Below are 22055 nucleotides of genomic sequence, written 5' to 3' on the forward strand. Positions count from 1 at the left end.
TTATAGATAGATGAGATATTTGATTTGACTTGTCAGTGATGGTGCACTATATTCATACATCATTGATAATTAGGTGTGATGATCCATAGTTGTTGCATGATTAAATATTGAATCAATAATCAATTCAATCAATTAATTAACTGCTTTTGAGCCAAACATAATAAAAGGTAAAGGCAGTGAGGTCAACCTATCAGTTAAAGAGTAATGCTTTGGCACATCAGAAATAGGCACATAGAAAGGGGCAGTTAGACAACGGTAATTTAAAAACCCACACGGTCAAACTTCTGAAATTCAATGTATAAATACTTTTAAAACCCCCGCTTTAAAGTAGTTTAAATGGAAAAAAGAATGTACCTGATATAGTAATAGAGAGTCTGGAACACCTTGATATGTGAGTTTTTAAAATAATCGAGAAACTCTTAAGTTCTAAAGTCAGTAGTTAAAATACAAAATGATTTAATATTTTGAGGGGGAACAGTTACCTAACCTATGAAAAAGAGAGAATTGACAAAGGAACACAGGTTGAAACGTCCAAACAGGGATATTGTGGAATGTGGATATAGAGTAGAGTAAAAGGAGTTTCACAAATAGTGTTTGTTGTGTGTCCCAATATTATCAACCTTTGTAGTGTTCAGTGTAGTCTCAAAGTTAAAGAAGTCTCTTTGTGGAGTAATACATTACACAACAAAATCTTGTGATAAAGTCATAACCAAGTCAATAAGTTACGTTAGATCAGGATGCAACTTATATTGATTAAAATGCAAAGAACCAGGTGCGTCCGTCTTTAGCGGTAAAGGAGCTTGTCATAAACAGCAATGACCCCATTTAAATCCAGTTTCTCGTAACTTGATATCTCTCCTGTAGCGCTATCTAATAAAGGCTAAATCTGGATAAATAAGGATGTGTCATGCAATTATTCCTTTTGTATGCGGGGGCCAAAGTTCATAAAGGGATAAAGGAAAAGTTGAGTGTCTTGGGTAAACCACGTAATCAAAAGAAAAAAACACTTAGGCAAAACATTTCCTGTTCATCACAGATTATTGTAATCTAATAGTTTGTTGTTGATTTCTCTGTTGATTTCTCAGAATCCTAATTAGGGTTAGGATTCTGTTAAATTACTATACCTTAGGGCTATTAAAATCCAGTTTTGTTTCATAACCTATAAAAGAGAGTCCTAGCTTTTTTTTAATAGTCATTTTATTAATATAAGAATAATGAAAACATTCCCCATAAAGCCAAGAAAAACTGAGTGTCTTGTGGTATTTTGTAACCGTCACCCACCACACATCTGTGCAGAAGAGTTTTCAGTTGTGAAAAAACATCAACTGCTCTGATGCGCTAGGATCTGCACAGATAGAGGGGTTTCCATGCAAACTCCAAAATAAGACATGTCTAAATCAAACACCACCTAAATTAAGAATTCCAATATGTTATTTCTATGGCCTAGGAAAGTTCAATCAATATTTGTGAACATGAGCTTTTCTCTCTCAAAGATAGAAACCAGAGGAGTAATATCGTTTTCTTTTCTTTTTCTTTTTTTATGACACATTTTGTGTCCCTTTAGAGTTCATCTGCTGGCCTGTAAGTAGGGAGATCTGGGCACTGGTAATATGTAGAAAGTTTAACATATTCATTTACACCTACTACCAACAATATTATAATACAAAGTTGGTTGAATATCGGCAAAGAATCCCTTTTGGTAAAGAAAAATCTTGTTGTATTGTTCCTTCTTTTTCTTATCTGCAGAATGAAAAGGGAAGTCTGGCAGCAAATGCAATACTGGTCCCTTTAGAGTTCATCTGCTGGCCTGTAAGTAGGGAGATCTGGGCACTGGTAATATGTAGAAAGTTTAACATATTCATTTACACCTACTACCAACAATATTATAATACAAAGTTGGTTGAATATCGGCAAAGAATCCCTTTTGGTAAAGAAAAATCTTGTTGTATTGTTCCTTCTTTTTCTTATCTGCAGAATGAAAAGGGAAGTCTGGCAGCAAATGCAATACTGGTTGCCAAAAATCTGGGTGTGTTAGTTTATTCTGAACTTTCGGTTCCTCAGTCTTGTTTTATTTGTCCAAGAAACATTTCCAAGTTACAGTAATGTCCGTTCTATCAAGTGATGGCTCACGATAAATAAGTTATGTATAACGGGTGCGTGTGAATGAGAGAAAGGCAGAGGGAGGTGTGTAGGCGGAGAAACCACACACACACTTCCTGTAGTAGGCAATCATTTTATATATACAGTGAGGAAAATAAGTATTTGAACACCCTGCTATTTTGCAAGTTCTCCCACTTAGAAATCATGGAGGGGTCTGAAATTGTCATCGTAGGTGCATGTCCACTGTGAGAGACATAATCTAAAAAAAAAAAATCCAGAAATCACAATGTTTGATTTTTTAACTATTTATTTGTATGATACAGCTGCAAATAAGTATTTGAACACCTGAGAAAATCAATGTTAATATTTGGTACAGTAGCCTTTGTTTGCAATTACAGAGGTCAAACGTTTCCTGTAGTTTTTCACCAGGTTTGCACACACTGCAGGAGGGATTTTGGCCCACTCCTCCACACAGATCTTCTCTAGATCAGTCAGGTTTCTGGGCTGTCGCTGAGAAACACGGAGTTTGAGCTCCCTCCAAAGATTCTCTATAGGGTTTAGGTCTGGAGACTGGCTAGGCCACGCCAGAACCTTGATATGCTTCTTCCAGAGCCACTCCTTGGTTATCCTGGCTGTGTGCTTCGGGTCATTGTCATGTTGGAAGACCCAGCCTCGACCCATCTTCAATGCTCTAACTGAGGGAAGGAGGTTGTTCCCCAAAATCTCGCAATACATGGCCCCGGTCATCCTCTCCTTAATACAGTGCAGTCGCCCTGTCCCATGTGCAGAAAAACACCCCCAAAGCATGATGCTACCACCCCCATGCTTCACAGTAGGGATGGTGTTCTTGGGATGGTACTCATCATTCTTCTTCCTCCTAACACGGTTAGTGGAATAATGACCAAAAAGTTCTATTTTGGTCTCATCTGACCACATGACTTTCTCCCATGACTCCTCTGGATCATCCAAATGGTCATTGGCAAACTTAAGACGGGCCTTGACATGTGCTGGTTTAAGCAGGGGAACCTTCCGTGCCATGCATGATTTCAAACCATGACGTCTTAGTGTATTACCAACAGTAACCTTGGAAACGGTGGTCCCAGCTCTTTTCAGGTCATTGACCAGCTCCTCCCGTGTAGTTCTGAGCTGATTTCTTACCTTTCTTAGGATCATTGAGACCCCACGAGGTGAGATCTTGCATGGAGCCCCAGTCCGAGGGAGATTGACAGTCATGTTTAGCTTCTTCCATTTTCCCTCTTCAAATACTTACTTGCAGCTGTATCTTACAAATAAATAGTTAAAAAATCATACATTGTGATTTCTGGATTTTTGTTTTTAGATTATGTCTCTCACAGTGGACATGCATCTACGATGACAAATTCAGACCCCTCCATGATTTCTAAGTGGGAGAACTTGCAAAATAGCAGGGTGTTCAAATACTTATTTTCCTCACTGTATATATATATATTAATTGCTTATTAGTATATATTAATAAGCTTATTCGCTTACATCATAACAATAATGACTGAACCAGGGAATGCAGCAGCACCCCCTAAAAGAGGAATAATCTGGTCATAGTGATACTGAACTGGGAAATATTTCAGTAAAAAAAAAACACTTATACAATATAAAAATATATATTCAATAACACATATACGACTCATAACTTTACCTTTTCTTGGAACCAACACACCAACCAAATATGGGAATATAAATCTCAAATCTATGTGGTCAGGTATTACATATTGGTCGTTTGAACTTTAAAACAATGCTAACAATGCGAGCAAATTGTATTGCTGTTAAAAAAAGAGTGTCAACACTAACTGTAGATATGGCGTTATGATACCACAAATCACAACCAACAGTAGCAAAGTATTGCTACCACGCTCCTAGATGAAGTAGTGGTGTGGTGGTTTTAACATTTGTCACGTCAGTGGAGTGAAAGTAAAAAGAAGGATCTGAGAGAAAACTATTAGCAACAACTACAGCTTACACTCAAACACAAGAATGAAAGGAGCAGAAACAAAGCTGTGTTAACATCTGTTTTACTGTAGAGGGCAGCATTGGACTATAAAAAGCCTCTTATCTCCATTTATTGGTGACTATCATTTATATTTAATGGATACACCAATGCAGGAATATACATACAGCCAGACTCTTTTTTTTTTCCTAAGTAAACCTCTCTGTTTAATTTATAAATAATATAATTGATATGATTTTGGTGTTTATGAGCAGAGACTGAATGTTGCTCTACTGTCCGTTGTTGCAGTTAAACTCTGCCAATTGCATTTTGATATACCTTATGTTTTACATTATCATCTCTAGATATATGTACACTTTTACAGCTTGTAAACTGATAGTAACACCTACATCCTGATCATAAAATATGGTGTAATAGCACCTAGCTAAAATTGAACAGTCATGATTTCAGTAACTGATGAAGGAATATGCAGTAGTGAAGTTTTGATAGTAAATACTCTGCAGCCAGTATGTTGAAATCGACATATTTACAGGAAGTGAAGTGCAACTATGGGAATATGTTGAAGGTGCCAGTTCTCATTGGCTTTTACTAGACAGACAGGAAGCTTTATTTTCCCCTTTTGCACATCCTTAAAAGAAAGAGGAAGTTTTCAGTGTGTGTTCACATGCTGCATCTACAGAGCTCAGCTTGCAGTGTGAGGAGAGGACCTCCGAGAACCCGATGGACGTCTACCAGGAGGCTGTGTGTTATCTGGAGTCGCAGCACGTACCAGGTGAGCCAAGGAGACATTATGTTTTGTTACTCTCTTTTTCTAGAAAAAAGAAAAAGAAAGAATCCAATCTTGAAAGTGTATTCATTTACTTATTTTGATTGTTGAAAATACGTTATTGTTTCTAAAATTGTGATATGATAGATTGTAAAAGTGTAAAAAAACTCATTCAAAGATCATTTTGTTCATTTAGGAACAACATTAATGTTTACACATTTAATGGGGGGAAGCAGATAGGGGAACTTATTTAATATTCCTCCCTCATACTAGTACTACATGCTATGTATTGTGTGTGTTGGGGTGTAGTTGAAGCAGAGACTGGAGTCCTGGAGGAGGATGTGTTCCAGGAGGAGGCAGTGTCCTGTTTGCTCTCTCCTCTCCTCCCTAAGAGCTTAGACTTCCCCGACACCCCCGTGAGTTTGCATTCCTTCACGTTACAGATGTAAAAAGGTTTTTATTTGTATGATACCAGTTGTAAGGTAGCGAGGAATACATGGAACTTTATGTACAGATACACCCTAAAACATTTCAATACTATAAAAAAGATATTAGCAGGTCCTTGAGTTATAGCTTTGATTTAGCAAAAGAATACTTCAAAGCTCTCCTACCAGCTAATCATTGACCTATATTTGAGTGAATTTTGAAGAATACCACTAAGTACAAAAAGTACATGGAGCCATATATACTCCAATGTCCAACTGACTTCATACCTTTAATAACAAAAAAAAACTAAAATCAATAGGGCTAAATTTAACCATTGGGTTTTGTTGACATTGACTTTACCTCCTTGTTTTCTTGTGACCCCAGTATGTAGAAAAGCATTGAAGAAGTAACAGTGTCAGTTTTATTACACACAAGGACATATTTAATGTTTTATGTGTTATATATGAATAAGCAAATTCCTTTTGTTTGCCAAAAAGTCCTTCACAGAGAAATTATTTAGTGTGTGATGACATGTCATCAGTTTTTATTCAATAAAAAATTGTCTTCAGAACATCTTTTTTTTAATTGACTCCTATAAAGAATTCTGCCTTTGTAGAATATCTTAACTCTTGAATTCATTTCCTTTGACTTGTCCTTATTGGCGTTTCTGAATGAATCGTCAGAACACAGATTTTTGAGACTGACTTTGGTGAATTTATTGATTGTCTGTGACTTCAGACGTTAAGCAGCCCTGAGGAAATGCTGGAGAGGAGGCTGGTGGTCCTGAAAGGCATCCTGGAGAGTGAGGAGGTTTATCTCAGAGAGCTGGAGGCCCTGCTGATGGTACCACACACACACACACACACACACACACACACACACACACACACACACACACACACACACACACACACACACACACACACACACACACACACACACACAACACAAACATGGAAATAGGTTCTCTTATTTTAACATCAAAACTGTGGTGTCAGCTCATTTTCTAATCTCTCTATTGCATATTGCAAAATAAGGGAACATCCCTGTTGATATAATAATTTGTATTACTGTTAAACTTCCCCTTTGCTGTTCTGCTGGGGTCCGTTTCAGGAAGGCGGTTTAACAAACTCTGAGTCTAACCCTGATCTCTGAGTTGATTTACCCTGAGATGGGAAACTCTGAGTTTTCGGTTCCAGAACAGCTGATTTGAGTTGGTTCAATCAACTGGATTGGAACTAGGTTGACTCAGAGCTAAGCGCACCACCACAATAAAAAGGCAGCATGAATGGAGCCATGATACTACGATTCACCATGCTTACAACCACAAACAAACTGCTCGGCAGAAATACTCATGCGTACGTACAGCGAGTTTGAACATGTATTTAGTTACAAAAAAAAAGCAACACAGCAGCTGCTGTAAGGTAAAATAGCGAGAATCGGTGTGGGAGAAAATTGCTGCTCGAGTCAATGCATAAGCTCTAATATATATTATTATGTGTATTAATTTCATATTTAATCACAGGTAACCTATAAAAACATAATGCAACACAAAGAATGTGCTGGGATGTAGAGCATGTCCACGATGGGTGACGTTAGTGATATGAGGACAGATAAGGTTATGTAGGTTACATAACTGATAGACTGGGAAGAAAAACGATACCGCTCAAATAGGTAGTTTTCTGGAAATGAAAATGCATCTATAGTCGGGGCCTCAATATCATCTCCCGACGTATGTTTAACTCCCTGCGAAGTAATACAGCTTCTTCATCAACAGGATCGTCGACAAAAGGAAATTCCATGTTCGGAACAAAAACGTTTTATAGTCTGCCTAACACAGTTAATAAACCAACACTGTTTTTTTATTCATGCAGATAACAAACTGCGCTAAAATGCGCTTGATACAGACTGAATGAATGAATGAATGAGGAAATGAAAGAGCGCTGTGTCAGAGGGAGGGGACTGAGAGAAACTCAAGGTTTATTGAAGAAAACCTGCTCCCGAGGTTAGGTTCACAGACTCAGTTACCATAGTAACTGACTCTGAGGTTAAGTTACCTCTCTTTCTGAAACGGGCTGGAGTTACCCCTCTCTCTCAGGTTTGATTAACCTCCCTTTCTGAAACAGAAAACCCAGAGTTTCCCTCATCTCAGGGTTAACAAACTCAGAGTTTTCACTAAACTTGCTTTCTGAAACGGACCCTGCTGTCACAACACAAAAAAAGACATGCATTTTTTACTTTACATAAATGTAAAGGAGGAAATTTCTGTTTGCTATGTGTTTAACTAAGTATGAGCAGCTGTTGCCTCATGTGCATTGTGTAATACAAGATTATGTGCAGAACTCACATCCAATGTCTTTATTGTTCAGCTTCCGCGTTAAACCACAAATGGATTTTTCTCCATCAGAGATGAGGTTCCCCTTTTTGTCTCTCAAAAGATTGATACCACTCTCATGTCTGTTAATATGAAGCTACAGCTAGCAGCCGGTTAGCTTAGCTTAGAGCAAAGACTGCAAACAATGGGGGACAGCTAACCTGTCTCTGTCCAAAGCTAACAAAATCCACATACACACATCTCTTAAGCTCACAAATTAACATGTTGTATCTCATTTGTTTAATCCAAACAAAAAACAACAATTTACTATTTTATGGGACAATGTGCCACACTATTTCTTAGCTGGGACCAGTAACTTCCTGAAGTCTCTGCTGGTTGCCTTGAAACTGGTCCCAGCCAAGGAATATAGCTAATGCTAGCTAAACCCCTACTAAACCAGCAATATGTTAATTAGTGAGCTTCAGAGATGCCGGTAAGTAGATTTCGTTATGTGTGAACAGAACCAGGCTTTTCCCTATTCATGAGCTCATTCATTCTTTCATTTATTTATTCAAACTTTATTTAAACTCGAAATATCATTGAGGGGTGGCAATCATTTACAATGACATCGAGTAGTTGGAAAAAACAAAACAAAACAACAACACAGAAAAGAATACACCATCATAAAAAAGATAAAACACAATAAAACTGTAAAACTTTCTGAATTGAAGAATTGATAAATAAGTTAGCATATGGATACAAAAGACAGTACAGTTATGTAAAGCATGTACAAGTAGAAGTTTGCAAGTTTAAAACCAGATTTCTAAATTGTCCGAAAGGCAAAAGTGAGGTGATTTTAAGAAAGTGCTGTTATTTGTTCCAGGAATCAGGGGAACTAAAGTTAAAAGTAGTTTTTCCAAGTTCAGAGTGAGCTTGTGGAACATGAAGCAAAAGCTAGTCAGCAGAGCGAGTCTGATAATGTCCCTCTGAGTGACAGAGAAGTTCTGTAAGGTAAGATGGCAGTTTTCCAACAAGAGCCTTATAGATAAAAAGATGGGCATGGCAGTTTACCAAAGATAAAATTATATTATTGATATAAATGGTGAAAAGAACTGGACCTAAGATTGAGCCCTGTGGAACATCTTTTATTGCTGTTAAAAACTCAAAATTGTAGCTTCCCAATTGAACAGATTGTTGTCTTTCTGATAGTATAGTTCTTAAACCAATTACAAGCATTAATATCAAATCAATCAAATCATATTATGTAACTTCTGTAAGAGCAGGCAATTATCTACTGTGTCAAAAGCTTTGGAAAGATCAACAAATAGTAGTGTGGCACAGTGCTTTAAAAAAATAAATAAGGCTGATACAATTTACGACCAAAGTAACAGCAGTTGTAGTACTGTGCCCTGCTCTAAAGCCGGACTGAAATGGGCTCAAAATGGAGGCTCCAGACAGAAACACCTTTAATTGATAATTTATCAAAGATTCCAGGACTTTTGACAGACATGGCAGTTTAGATATTGGTCTATAGTTGTTGAGATTGTTTTTGTCAACTCCCTTATGTAGGGGTACAACATGAGCCAACCACCGCTAACCAACTGCTAGCTGTAGCTTCTTATTAACTGTACAGATATGAGAGTGGTATCAATCATCTCGTTTAACTTCTGCAAGAGAGGGAGTAAGCATAACATATTCCCTTTGAAAGTAAAATTGTCTTTGCTATTATTAGCGTTTCAGTTGACAGTTAATGAGAGCAAATAAATGCTTAACTGTATTTCATTTATAAGGGTTGACTCCTGGTAAGAGTACAAATATATTCAAGGCAGGACGTGATCAAAACGAGTGCGTTTTCTTTGTCAATTTCTTCTTTCTTTGTTTCCTCTGCTATTAACAGCAACATTAACCCCCTGTGTCTGCATTTTGACACGTGACTCATAAACAAAAAAAAAATGTGAGAAATGATTCAGAAAGTAGTTTTGTTTGTGCTGTTGTCACTCAGCAGTAAGGGTGTGTATATTTTTAATGTGAACATGCTGTTCTTCAGCTGTGGTTTATGTGACAGTTGAGAGGCTGTGGAAACGCATGCAAGTGAAGCTTTGGCGGTTGTGTGAAATGTGAAATGTGAACTGTGAACTCGATTTTTCTTGTTCTCGCCTCACCGCTGCCTATTTCTTCTTTTTCTTTTCTCAGTACCTCTTACACACCAGCTTGTTCTTCTCACCTATATTAGCTGGCCTTTAGCATCTCTGCTTGTAATTTGTTTTTAGAAACTTTTATTTTCCTGTAGCCCATGAAGGCTCTGCGCGCCTCAGCCGGGACCTCCCAGCCAGTTCTGTCCAGTCGACAGGTCCAGACTGTTTTCTACCAGGTGCCTGAGCTCAGAGACATGCACCAAAGCTTCTTCTCTGGCCTGAAGGCCCGGCTGAGTGCACACTGCCAGACTGAGCCCGGTCCTGGTGTGGAAGGAGAGATGAGCTACACAGGCTTTGAGCTGATGGTGGGGGACCTGTTTCTGAAAATGGTAAGTTCTCTAGTGTTTCAGGACTAACTGTGTTAACTCTAGTGCTTGTATCCTCTGTCATGCTTTAATTAGGAATCTACAAAAAATGTCTCTACTGAGCACTTTAGCATCTTTCAGCTGTTTTTTTTGGTTTTATGGCCTGCAACTTTACAGTTTTGTTTTATATCTCCCCTCAGAAGTTGATAGAAACCAAAACAGACATGTTCACTTCATTTACATTGTCATTTTATGTCACTGTTGTGTTTAAAGCTTGTTCCGTTGCCCCAAGTGGCCAAAAAAAAAAAATCAATTAATACTGCTTTAGCAAACATTTCCCCATTTGTTATTTTCACATAAGTAGCTTTAAGGTTGACATTTTTATTTTACACTGTGACAAAATCATATATATTCTGTATCAGCTCCTTCCAGCTCTTCATTTAAGCTATATAATGTTTACAATGAGTAAAATGGAAGTATTTGTTTTGAGCATTGTTTTATACTTATATCCCCATAACCCACCCTGACATATTTGGTATTTTTGTAAACCTTTAGATATCCACTAGAACTAGAAAAACGTTTGGCAGTCGAGCATGACTTTGACTACATTTGTGCAACAAATTAATTAAAATGTCCTGCATTTCTGCCTTGTTTTTATCATACTAGTTATTTGCTTTTTAAAACAATTATATCATTTTAATTTGGTGTTTAGTCCTCAAACGTCCTTATCTCATACATTTTGTGTATTGTGTGCATTTTTGCAATAACAGTACATATAGTTTTATATGAATATAACTAAACCAAAATTTCCAACCATAAAAGTAATGTAATGTAATGACTTTAACGAGGGCTCCAAAGTGAAGCTGTGCTTTAAGCCTGGTAACTGTGCAGCATCGTTAGTGTTATTTAATCCACCTATGGGTTTCCTCCATGCTCAAGACACACCAGCTTGCCTGGCTACGCCCTGATGACAGCCTTTAAGACACCTGTGCTTGGATATGACTCTTGATAGATCTCAACATGTGTGTAAGGGGGTTTAAGCAGAGTAAATCATCAGGCAGCCTCGCTGTCCCTGTTTTATTCCTCTCTCCTGGGGCTGTATTAAACTTATATTTATTCTGGGTAGCAGATAAAGTGTGTTGGGAGCACATGTTCACACAGACTGCCATGTTTCTGCCTCTGGTTGCTAAACACCCAGTTGCTAAAGTGCCTGTAGTAGCAGTGGTACGGCAGTCCAAATAAAGACAATAAATGAATGTATATAAATGAAGTAAAAAAACAAAGCAGTGATAACATGCATAACATTCATGATCTGAACAATGCCATGAGTCCAAATCCCCCTAAGAAATCTTTAACCTAGCACCAATACTCAAGTAATAAAAAGTTTTCAAATAATTCACGACATAGGGGATCAGACACACAGTAGACACAGACACTTTTTGACTGGCAAGATGGTGGCGAGCGGAAAAACCAACCGCTACAGTGAGTTGTTAAAACCTTTTTTAGTAAACTGTGTACATAAACAATGTTCTCAATGCTCGAGTTCATGTGTAGAGCTCCTGGTGATACTTCAAGCAAAGTTTCATGTTGTGTCGAGCCTTCTTAGTGTTTTAAAAATAGCGATTTTGATGCGATCATAGTAGTGCCCCTAGCACTCCCAAAACCGACCAAAAACCGAAAATACGGTCAATCTTAAAAGTGGCGCTTCCGTCCTAATTATGCTTTTAAACAAAAATTTGACTTGGGTACATTCACAAAAAGACCCTAGGTTGCATTTTGGCGAGAGTTACGCTTTAAGTAAGCTCACCAAATGACATTCACTAATATGAATGATAAAGGAATAAGTTGTTCTACCCTAAAAGCTGCAACAAAACTACTAGGAGAGTGAGGGAGATGTCAATCAAGTTTGTTCAAACCCAAAGTCCTGAGAAGATGCCTAATTAGGCAAATAAGTGAAAACACCTGTGTCATGCTGCCTTTTGGAAGCACAAAAACATTTATCCATTAACAATACTGTGGATTTACAGTAGTAACAGAAGGAGTCAAGTAGAATTTTACTGAAATACCTTTTATCAAGAACATTAACTTCATTGTTTTTTTTGTTGTTCAAATACAATCTGTCAGTGTTTTTATACACAAAAGACACAAAACTCTCCAGATCGACTGGATTTCACTGATGCGTTTGTTTGGAACATCACGATATTTGTTTTAAGCCTGGCTTGGCATACTGCAAAAAAATGTGATTTTAACAGTTCCATACTGCATACTGCTACATACTGCATGCCCTACATTTTTAACTTTTCTTTTATAAATTCACTTTGGTTAAAAAAATCACCAACTTTATATGGTGCTTCACCTCCCTCCCTCCCTCCCTTCCTCCCGCCATCCATCCATCCGTTCATCCATCTGTTATTCTGCCTTCGCAGGTGAACCAGATTGGTCTGTACGGTGGTTTCATCGAAAACTATGAGGAAGCTGTCGAAGTTGTTCGCAAGTGCACACACTCGGACCCTCGCTTCCGAACCCTGGCCCAGGTACCACTAGTTTTTCACTTCCAGAGGAGCACCTGTAAAAAGTTGTGTAGAAGGTTATCCTAACCAGTCTCACGTTATCTCTCCAGAGCATGATGTCTAATAACAGCTCAGACAAAACTCGGACCAAATACACATTTGAAGGTACATACTATAAGTTAGTGTTTGTTGATAACTTATTGGCTGACAGTATCTGATTGCTGTCTTTGTTTTTATAGCTCTACTATACAAGCCTTTGGACAGAGTAACCAAGACCACACTGGTGCTGCGTGTGAGATAATAAATTTATTCATGAACCTATAGCTTCTGCTGTTATTCTCTTATGCTTATCTTTCTTTTAATGCATCAATATTTTGATGAATAAATAATTTCTCATGGAGTGTAATTGGAGCACAGTACCAGGACTTAGCCTGGAGTCGGATGTTACATTCTTTTTCTTCCTACTTGGCATTTTTTTTTAAAGCAACCTCTGATCTTGTAGGATCTCCTGAACACGACACCAATGGAACATGGAGATTACACACTCTTACAGGAAGCTCTGCGATTGTCCCGCAGCTTCCTGTCTGGTGTCAACGAAAGTTCACAGTGCAAACGAGAGGTCACCCTCAGTCACGGCATGGTGAGGCTTACACTGTGTAAATTCTGGCCACGATGTACATTATAAAGTGTTCAGTTGCATATGCACCCATACTTGCTGATGCCCAAGCTTGTGACAACGTGCTTACACCCCAGAGCATGTTGTGTTTACTCCAGAGGCGTCAGCTGATGCGTGACGGCTTTGTGGTGGATGCGAGCGAGGGGGAACGCAGCCTGCGTCATCTCTTCCTTTACACAGACCTCCTGCTGTGCACCAGATTCAAACAGGCAACCAGAGGGTGAGTGCAGCAAGAGAAAGCACAGTGGCTTGTGGGAATTGTGGTCTACATTTTAAGAGACAGCAGTTTACAACACTGTGTGTATTCTTCCAGGAAGCAGGACCAGTACAGATTCTGCTGGTATCTGCCTCTTGCTGGTCTCAAACTTCGCTGGGTTGCAGACCAAGAACGTTCACTAGACGCTAACCTTCGCTTACACACCATAAGAACCAAGATGCACCTCCTCCGTCAACAGCTACAGCAAAACGCAGTATGTGTATGTTACAAATACACAGAAGAGTATGACGAGTGTTTTTAACAGACGAGTGAAATGTAAAAATGTGTTTGTGTAAAGAAGGGGTCCAAGGGCTTGGCTTTGGCAGCTCGTAGCAGGAAGAAACTGGAGCAAATGGAGCTGATGCTGCTCACACACTCCCCTGTTTACACACTGGAGCTGCACAGTCCCAGTTGCAAGGTACACACTCTAGGGGTGTCACGTTTCCAATTTTAAATAAAAAATTCAAATAAAATTAGCTTTCAATTTCGACTCTCAAAGTCAAAAGCAGCAAATCTCTTGGATGAGAGACGAATCGTCTTTGAAGCACCTTTAACCAAGTCCAGTTGCCCTTGATTTTAACCCTTCCTTGGATGCCGTCCCTATTAAAAAATAAATAATTAAAATTGTGACAAATCGAATCGTGACACTCCTAACACACACATATACACACATTGTCAGTGATGTCACAGTTTTGAGTAATAAATTACTAAAATCAAACAATCTGTTTCGCCTTCAATACAGAGTCACACTCTCCTCCTCTCCTCACTGTATGAGCTTGAAGAATGGAGAGAAGCCATTCACAAACTCACCACAGACAGTAAGTTCACAAGCCTGGAAGTGTCCTGTACTGTAGACCCAAACACTTTCCTCTAATGTCACATATGCATCATTCCAGTGTGCAAAATGGGTCTTTACTTCACACACTAAGGAGAAATGATAGATGTGGACAAGTATGCACAAAAGCAGATGTCTTGTCAGCACAGCGCAGCAGCTGCAAAAGGAACACTATATTCCTCCTTGAGGTCAATTCTGCATAAACATTCTAGGATCAAGTTTATGTTGGACAGTACAAGCGAAAAAAACATTTTTTCTTCATCTATGCCTGCTTCAGTCTTACTGTAAACTGAATATAATGGGTTTTTCAATGTTAGTCAGACTAAACAGGCAATTTAATGGCATCACCTTGATCTTTAGGAAACTGTGGTGATGGACATTTGTTTCCTGACATTGTATAAACCAAATGATTAGTTCATGAATCAAGTAATTAATCAGCAGATTAATACATAATGAAAATAATCATTAGTTGAGGACCTATTTGTGATTTGTTGACACAATACCATTTTGTTGGGTAATAGGTCAGGTTTATAATATAGAAAATAAGATTTGTGGATTATAGTCTCTCTGCCAATACATATTAAAGGTGATTCACATCGATGGTAAAAATGAACACCTAAAATTTATTTGTGTGGTATAAATTCCTCTTTTTTTATGAAATGAATAGCTGTAAAAACAGTTCAAGAAAATAAGTCCTAATAAATGTATTAAATTGCATTGAAAATGGGAACAATTGGAAGTGGAAGCCAAAGACTTCAGCGACTGTCCGCTACACTACCTAATCTAGATTTTAGTTTGTCAATTGTAAAATATAAGTACTGGAGCACTAGCATAACTAACAAGCCTCTTTTAAAGACTCAAGTCTAATGTGGTGTTTTTTCTTTCAATTAGTTACTATGGTTCTGTAAGCTGTTTTGCTGTGTTGTTTATCAGACATAGAAACTGTCCCTCCAGACCTGCTCACCCTCACCAGTGCATGTGTGAAACTGAGAATGACCCAGCAGCCACCACTTCACAGCACAAACGCTGGTACAACCACTATATCGACCTCTGTCCTCTTTCCCTCACTACAGAATCACATCCTGTATCTGACATACAATACTCTGTGACTCGGTTTTACCTTTTGATCTTTTAATGCTGGCCTCAAACCTTTTTCAACACTTTTTTTTAATGTCTTTATCATCTTGCTTAGATTAATTTGTTCAGGACAATTAAATCCAATGAGCTTCAGGATGTTTGTCTTTGTCTCTCACCAGTAGAGAACGAGGAGTCTTTGTGTGGGACTCTGAGTGTGGCCATCCACTCTGCCTGCGGCCTGCAGCAACCAGCCTGTATGTGAGATATATATAAAAATGTAAATGTAATTACACTAAATCCCCAATTAGAGTATACATTATTTGGTTGATAGGTCCTGAGGTGAGCACACCCTCTATCTGAACGATAAACTAGAGGCAACCTCATTTTTGTTCATGTTTTCCTTCAGGTGTGTATGTGTGTGTGGAAGTGGACGGCTATGAATTTTACGATAAACAAGCCCAGACACACTCATCAGTCCACAGCCTTAACCCACATTGGGACCAGGTTAGTTATTTTTTTTTTTAAACAAAATAATTAAATGCATATTGCCCTTTAAACTTAAATAAATGTGAGTTAAAACTGATATTAAAGACAGATGATTTGTCAGCCAGTCCAGGGTGGGATATGACTTCTCCATGTCTAGACAGCATCCGACATGTCAGGCTTCAGGACCTTGAACTTAAAAGTTGGCACAGTGGCCAGACAATGCAATGCTTTAAACATGATCAGTGGCAGTAAAATCTACACTAACTGGTAGCCGGGATCAAAAGGCTTAAAATAAGACATGAAGGCTCCTGTTGTAGCTTTGGGACACTGCTGTCATTGTCAGTGGTAACACCACGTTCTTTCTGTCAAACAGGAGCTGTCGTTCCAGGTGGACGGGGCACAGCACCTAAGGGTGTTCTGCGTGAGTCAGTCAGATGGACAGGATGATACTGTCCTGGGCAAAGCTTCTGTAAAGGTATCAAGGAGGACGGCGCTTTAGCTTTATCGCTTTGAATCAAAAATAGGTCAAATGACTATGCAATGTGGAAAGACTTTGTAGTGACAAGCCACAGTTATTTATCACTGGACTCTGCATTTTTCCCCACAGCTCTATGGGACATTTTAGCATATTTCAGCTCATTGTTTTGGTTTTATGGCCCACGACTCTTAAAGCTCTCATCGGTGTTTTCAGCTGTTTTCAGCTGTTTTCAGCAAAAAAAGCTCTGATAAACTGACTATATGCTGCCTGCTAATGGCTGACATAAAGTTGGCGAATAGCTAGTGAACATGGTGGAGCATTTAGTCTCTAAAGAGCCAGATATTTCCCTCAGGAGTTGGTGGAGACCAAAGCGAGAGAGTAAATATTGGACTTACATTCAGCAGGTGGCCAGAAACACGACTCCAAATAAATGCTAATGTTGCTGCGTATCTGCTGGATGTTTGCATAGACAATGTGTTTTTCGTATCAACTTGTTAATGTCATTCTGTGTGTCCATGTTGTGTTTTTAGCTTGTTCTGCTGTCCCCAAGTGGCTGAAAATCAATTAATGCTGCTTTAAAGATATAAAAATTGTATAAAAGGGATGTTTTCGCCTGGATTCAAAATACAAATCGTTGTGCTTTTCTAAACATGTGCCGTCATATGTTTGTTTTCTAATATTTTGTGTTTGTCTATCAGTTGGAATCTAAAACCTTGAATAAGCGATGGAGGAGACAGACTCTACACCTCAGCCAGGTGGAGGTGACTCTCTCCCTGAAGTACTGTCCCCACCCACTTGAACCACCTAGCTCTACAGCTCAACAACAACCTGTCTTCGGTGTCCCCATTGAAACTGTGGCACAGTAAGTCCCTATAAAACAAGAAGTGTTGTTGCTGATCTGGTCTGGGCTCATAGAGGTGTCTAAAAGGCTTGAAACTGAAAGCTGCAGTTCAGTCGAGTTTAATTTCCCTTGTGTGCTATTTTGCACAGCTATTTTTAAGAAGCTAAGTTAAGAAGTTTGTTTGGCGGGCGAGTGTGCTGAAGAAAATCAGAAGTGTGGCAAGAGTGGAATCTACAATTGAACAACCCCATCCATCGTATCAAACATCTGATACTTTCAATTCTCTTTCAGACAGGAGGGAGTGCTGGTCCCACATGTGGTGCGCTGCTGCGTGGATGAGGTGGAGCGGAGAGGCATGGGCGAGGTGGGCATCTACAGGATTTCAGGAACCACCAGTGAGATCGCCATGCTCAAGACTGCATTCAACAGCAGTAAGAAAGCACACTGCGGCTGATTGTAGTGGAAGTTTTTCTTGTTAGCAGCAGGAGTGCGTATCAAGAACACCAGATGAAACAAATAAGGACGATTTGAGGATTAAACCAAAGTTTGGTCTTGGAGTATTTATTTACATTTGCAAATGCAGGAAGCACACGGTTCACAAAAGGCACGCAGCTCTGGTGTGAAAGGTCTCTTCAACGAATAACAAAAAGCACACAGTATATATGCATCTCCAGTGAGATAGAAAAAACATGACCCCCCCTTTCTAAACATGACTCAACATTTCTAACAATCAAACATAGTCAGACATTCAGGAGCCACTTCACTTCTTCCCCTCTGTACCACTTTCTACCCCAAGGTTTAGACATCCCTTTTATCTAAACTATGTGAGAAGTCTCAACTATTCAGGGAGAAATAACAGATAGTTTAGGGTGACCTTGTAGTCCCTATCTGTTCAGCGTACACATTACGTTCCCAGACTTTGTGGCTCTTACTTTCAACAAGTGAGAATAAGAAAAACTCACTTTCAGCATTGTGAGACAAAGTAAAACAGAAATAAGACAAGAATATAAAGAATCATGCTTAAATATAATTTTGCCATTACATTTTCTGTTGACATATTGCACAAGTGTCATTCAGACAGACCTTTAATTTGGTTTTGAGTTGTTTTGTAAACTTGGTACTTGGTCACCATGCTCAAACAGACAAAACCATAGCTTCCTGAAAGTTGACACGAGAGTCCACAGCCGTGCTAGCAGCTCTGTGAGGCTCTACTTGCTCACATCAGCATGCTAACATGCTCACAATGACAATGCTAACCTGATGTTTAGCAGGTATAATGTGCACCATGTGAGTTTAGATTGTAAACATGCTGACATTTAATTAGCACTAAACACAAAGTATAACTGAGGCCAATGGGAATGTTATTGGTTTTGCAGTTATTTTAAGGTTGAAGGATCAGGAGATCATTTTACGCAATTCATCCTCTGGGAACCATGAATGTCTAAACCAAATTTCACTGCAATCCATACAATAGTTAGTAGTCAAGATATTTTACTCTGATCCATAAATGTTAACCTCAAGGTGACTATGAAATGTTAGAGGATAACTAAAGTCATTAGGGTTCATCCTCTGGTGACCATAAATATCTGTACAAAATTTCACGGCAGTCCATCCAACAGTTGTTGAGATATATTTCAATCTGGACCGAAGTGGTGGAGCGACCGACATTGCCATGCCTAGAGAGCGATTGTTGCTGGCATGTCTAAAAATGCTTGGTAGCTCTGAAACTTCAACTTCTGCTTGGATGGTTTGTTATTTGTGCAGATCGCCACTGTGAAGAGTTCTGATTTGTAAGCTGCTGCTTCTCAGCACTATGACGAGGCGTTTTTTCTTGTGCCTATGAGGAAGGAAGTATGTGCCAAAAGAAGATGCATTGGTATTGATCACTGTCATCATGTGTTTGCCCCACTCAGATCTGCGTGAAGCAGTAACCAGGCTGAGAAGTGCTGAAGTGAACGCCGTCACTGGTGTTCTCAAACTATACTTCAGAGAGCTGCCGCAGCCTCTAATACCCACTGTGATGTTTCAGAGCCTGGCCAGGATGCTGGGTAAGACACGTCACAAAAACTTTGGAGGGTTTCTTCTTAAGTTGTTCAAGTTTGAGGCCATTAGACACTTTAAGTTGCCTCTTTTCTCAATTGATATGTTAAGAGTTCAGAGGCAAATAGCTGTCATTCATAGACATATCATTGAACACAATAAACAGGACGCCTACATATGGAGTTGAGTGTTTGGATACCACACACAAAACTCATGTCAGTCATCTGAAATCTGCCAGGAATAAATCCCCTTAAAAATGTCTCCGTAGAAATGTAAACGTCATATCCAAGACTTTTTTATTAAGGCTACAGTAGTTAATTTCCAGATTGGTTTACCTAAAATGTAAAGTAGAAAATGGGCTACAACAGCTCTAAATGACTCTAGTATTATTTTATAAGATAACTCCAATAAATTTCACCCCCTTATTCATGAAATGGCCTCTCAGCTAAGTAAACTGAACTTAGAAATGGTCTGAACTTCACATGTGTTTTCTCTGCCCTGTAGAAATCCAGGACATAAATTCCCGGCTTGTCTCCATGTTGTCCTTGCTGCACTCCTGTCCCGACCCCAACCGCCACACCTTCCTGTACCTCCTGCACCACCTCCAACGGTCTGACAACAATCAGACAACAGCACACAACATAACAACTCCTGACAAAATTATCTGTCAGGAAATGATAGGAGAGACAGTAGATTCTGGCACTAATCCCACTGAACTTGTTTTCAGAGTACGTTACGCTGCTTCCAGTTCACTGCACCTCATACAGTATTTCTTTTTAATCCTTTTTCTCCAGAGTCTCTGAAAAGCAAGACGTCAACAGGATGTCTCTGCAGAACCTGGCTACAGTGTTCGGTCCGAGCCTCATACGCCCCCCTGTGGTTGGACTGGGGCAGGACGGCCCCACTGTGGATATCTCCCAGGAGGTGGTGGTGCAGGTGGGAATGAAGCGGCGGAAAGTACGGCTGAATACTTAGAGAAGATGATTGATGTTTGGTTTTGCAACAGTTCAACACATTTTCTTTCCAAAATAAGGTCTTTGCTTTTTAAACAGTTGCATTTGTGAGAATGACATTTATTTTCTTGTTGTTTTTAAAAGTATTGAGAAAAACAGTCTAATTTGCTGTTGTTTTATATTTCATTCATTCATTTAGTTGTGATGTTTATTTTGTAGCTGTTTTTGTTTTTAAGCCTTCTCCACACTGGCAGGAATACAATTATTTATAAGGAAATATGGAATCCTTTTTTGTTGACCAAAAAGTATTACAAATTAAATATATAAAATACTGGAGTCAGTTTATAAAATATCCATCAATTAGTTTTTAATTGTAAACTCCTTCAGGTTGCTACCCCCTCCAAATTTCCATAAAAAACACATTACCACAGTGTCCTCGAAGGTAGAAACAGCCCTGGACATAATAAACAATTTACAAATAATTACTTTTTTTTTTTTTTTTTTTTTTTTTATAAACGAAACCGTTCAGATACATAAAACAGATTTATTCTGTTCAATGAAGCGTCTGCCTTAAAATAAATATAAGATATTTAAGTAATGTACAATATGTTTTAATGAAAACATGTCAAATACTTCACTTTACCGTATAATAAGTTTGACTTTTAAAACTTTTAACTTTTAAAAGATTTTATTTAGGCAGAGAGGTATTAAAAAGCGTCACAATCAGTGTATCTACTTTCCAGAGAAACTCAGCCATAGCTTACAGGTTAAATGCAACTTTACAAGCTTCTCTGTGTGTGTTTCAGGTCCAAGTGGTTTTGTACTACCTGCAGTGCAACAACCTCCCTGAAGCCCAGACCTCTCTGCCACATGACACAGACGCTGAAGATGAGACCACCCACATGTGAGACCACCACCAATGTCACGCCTGGCAGGAAATTCGAATACTGTGTGTAAAGAAAAATATTTGCATTAGAACTTTAAAACAAAAGTATTTATTTCTAAAAATATGAACTGCAATTTCGTGTATTTTGTCACTTTTTGCAAACCCAGTTGCATTTTCAGTTTGAATTAAATTAAACGTGAAATATTAAAATATAAGCCTTTTGTACAGTCATTGAATTGAATAAAAACTAAATCTGGACGGCAGTACACATGATCAACACGCTGCACTAACTAATATATTCACCCTGGACACCAGAGGATGCAGTATTTATGTATGTACTGATTTTGAAAGTAAATTGAATTTAAAAACTGTCCCTTTCTTCATCTGTACTACAAAGGCTGTACAATAGGTAAAAGTCAAAAAGTAGTCAAATTCTAAAGTGAGAAAAACAGGTAATTTTAAGTTGTAGAGGATAAGTGCTGAAAACATTGAATATATCTTTTGTGGTGCCGTGATCTTTGTACATGGCAGATTGAATGGGTGGCACAGGGAGTAATGTGAAGTTAAAATGTGGTCAGGGGTGCAAATGTCGTAAAGTAGGTCAGGGGTCACCTCTCCGAGCCTGAAAACCAATCGGTTACGGTTCAAATCCAACTAGACGGAGTTCACCACGAAGTGTATGCCCCATAAAAGTCATTCACACACATGTACACCATGTTGGAAGCCAACACACACACACACACACACACACACACACACACACACACACACACACACACACACACACACACACACAGCCCATGTTGGACCCATCCACACCACAGATGGGGCGTCTCTTTTCAACCACAGCACCTGGGCAGGCCGGGCTAGTGTTACCCCCAACCTTTTACCCCCCTCACTCTTTTGATCGCTAATCCTGGACCCCGACTC

The 22055-nt window shown here is 38.9% G+C and overlaps 1 protein-coding gene across 4 annotated transcripts; it reads left to right on the forward strand.

The window, feature by feature from the left end:
* The first annotated feature begins 4491 nt into the window (after positions 1-4491).
* Positions 4492-21335, forward strand: si:dkey-33c9.6 (active breakpoint cluster region-related protein). 4 transcript variants are annotated; one of them, XM_035993500.1, is made up of 22 exons: positions 4492-4853; positions 5121-5263; positions 6012-6116; positions 9878-10111; positions 12514-12621; positions 12708-12762; positions 12837-12889; positions 13100-13237; positions 13372-13493; positions 13587-13743; positions 13828-13947; positions 14272-14347; positions 15298-15393; positions 15621-15695; positions 15848-15945; positions 16301-16402; positions 17104-17267; positions 17538-17677; positions 19160-19294; positions 19791-19896; positions 20081-20222; positions 21046-21335. In XM_035993500.1, the coding sequence occupies exons 1-22, from the start codon at positions 4802-4804 to the stop codon at positions 21145-21147; spliced, it is 2523 nt and encodes an 840-aa protein (XP_035849393.1). In that variant the 5' UTR covers positions 4492-4801; the 3' UTR covers positions 21148-21335. The 4 variants fall into 4 exon arrangements, with proteins under 4 accessions (XP_035849393.1, XP_035849394.1, XP_031154168.1 ...); XM_035993501.1 differs by having other exon boundaries at positions 13831-13947; XM_031298308.2 differs by having other exon boundaries at positions 5157-5263; positions 13587-13749.
* The last annotated feature ends 720 nt before the right edge of the window (positions 21336-22055 follow it).

The sequence above is a fragment of the Sander lucioperca genome, chromosome 17 (assembly GCF_008315115.2).
Source record: "Sander lucioperca isolate FBNREF2018 chromosome 17, SLUC_FBN_1.2, whole genome shotgun sequence".
In the NCBI taxonomy this organism is placed as follows: Eukaryota; Metazoa; Chordata; class Actinopteri; order Perciformes; family Percidae; genus Sander; species Sander lucioperca.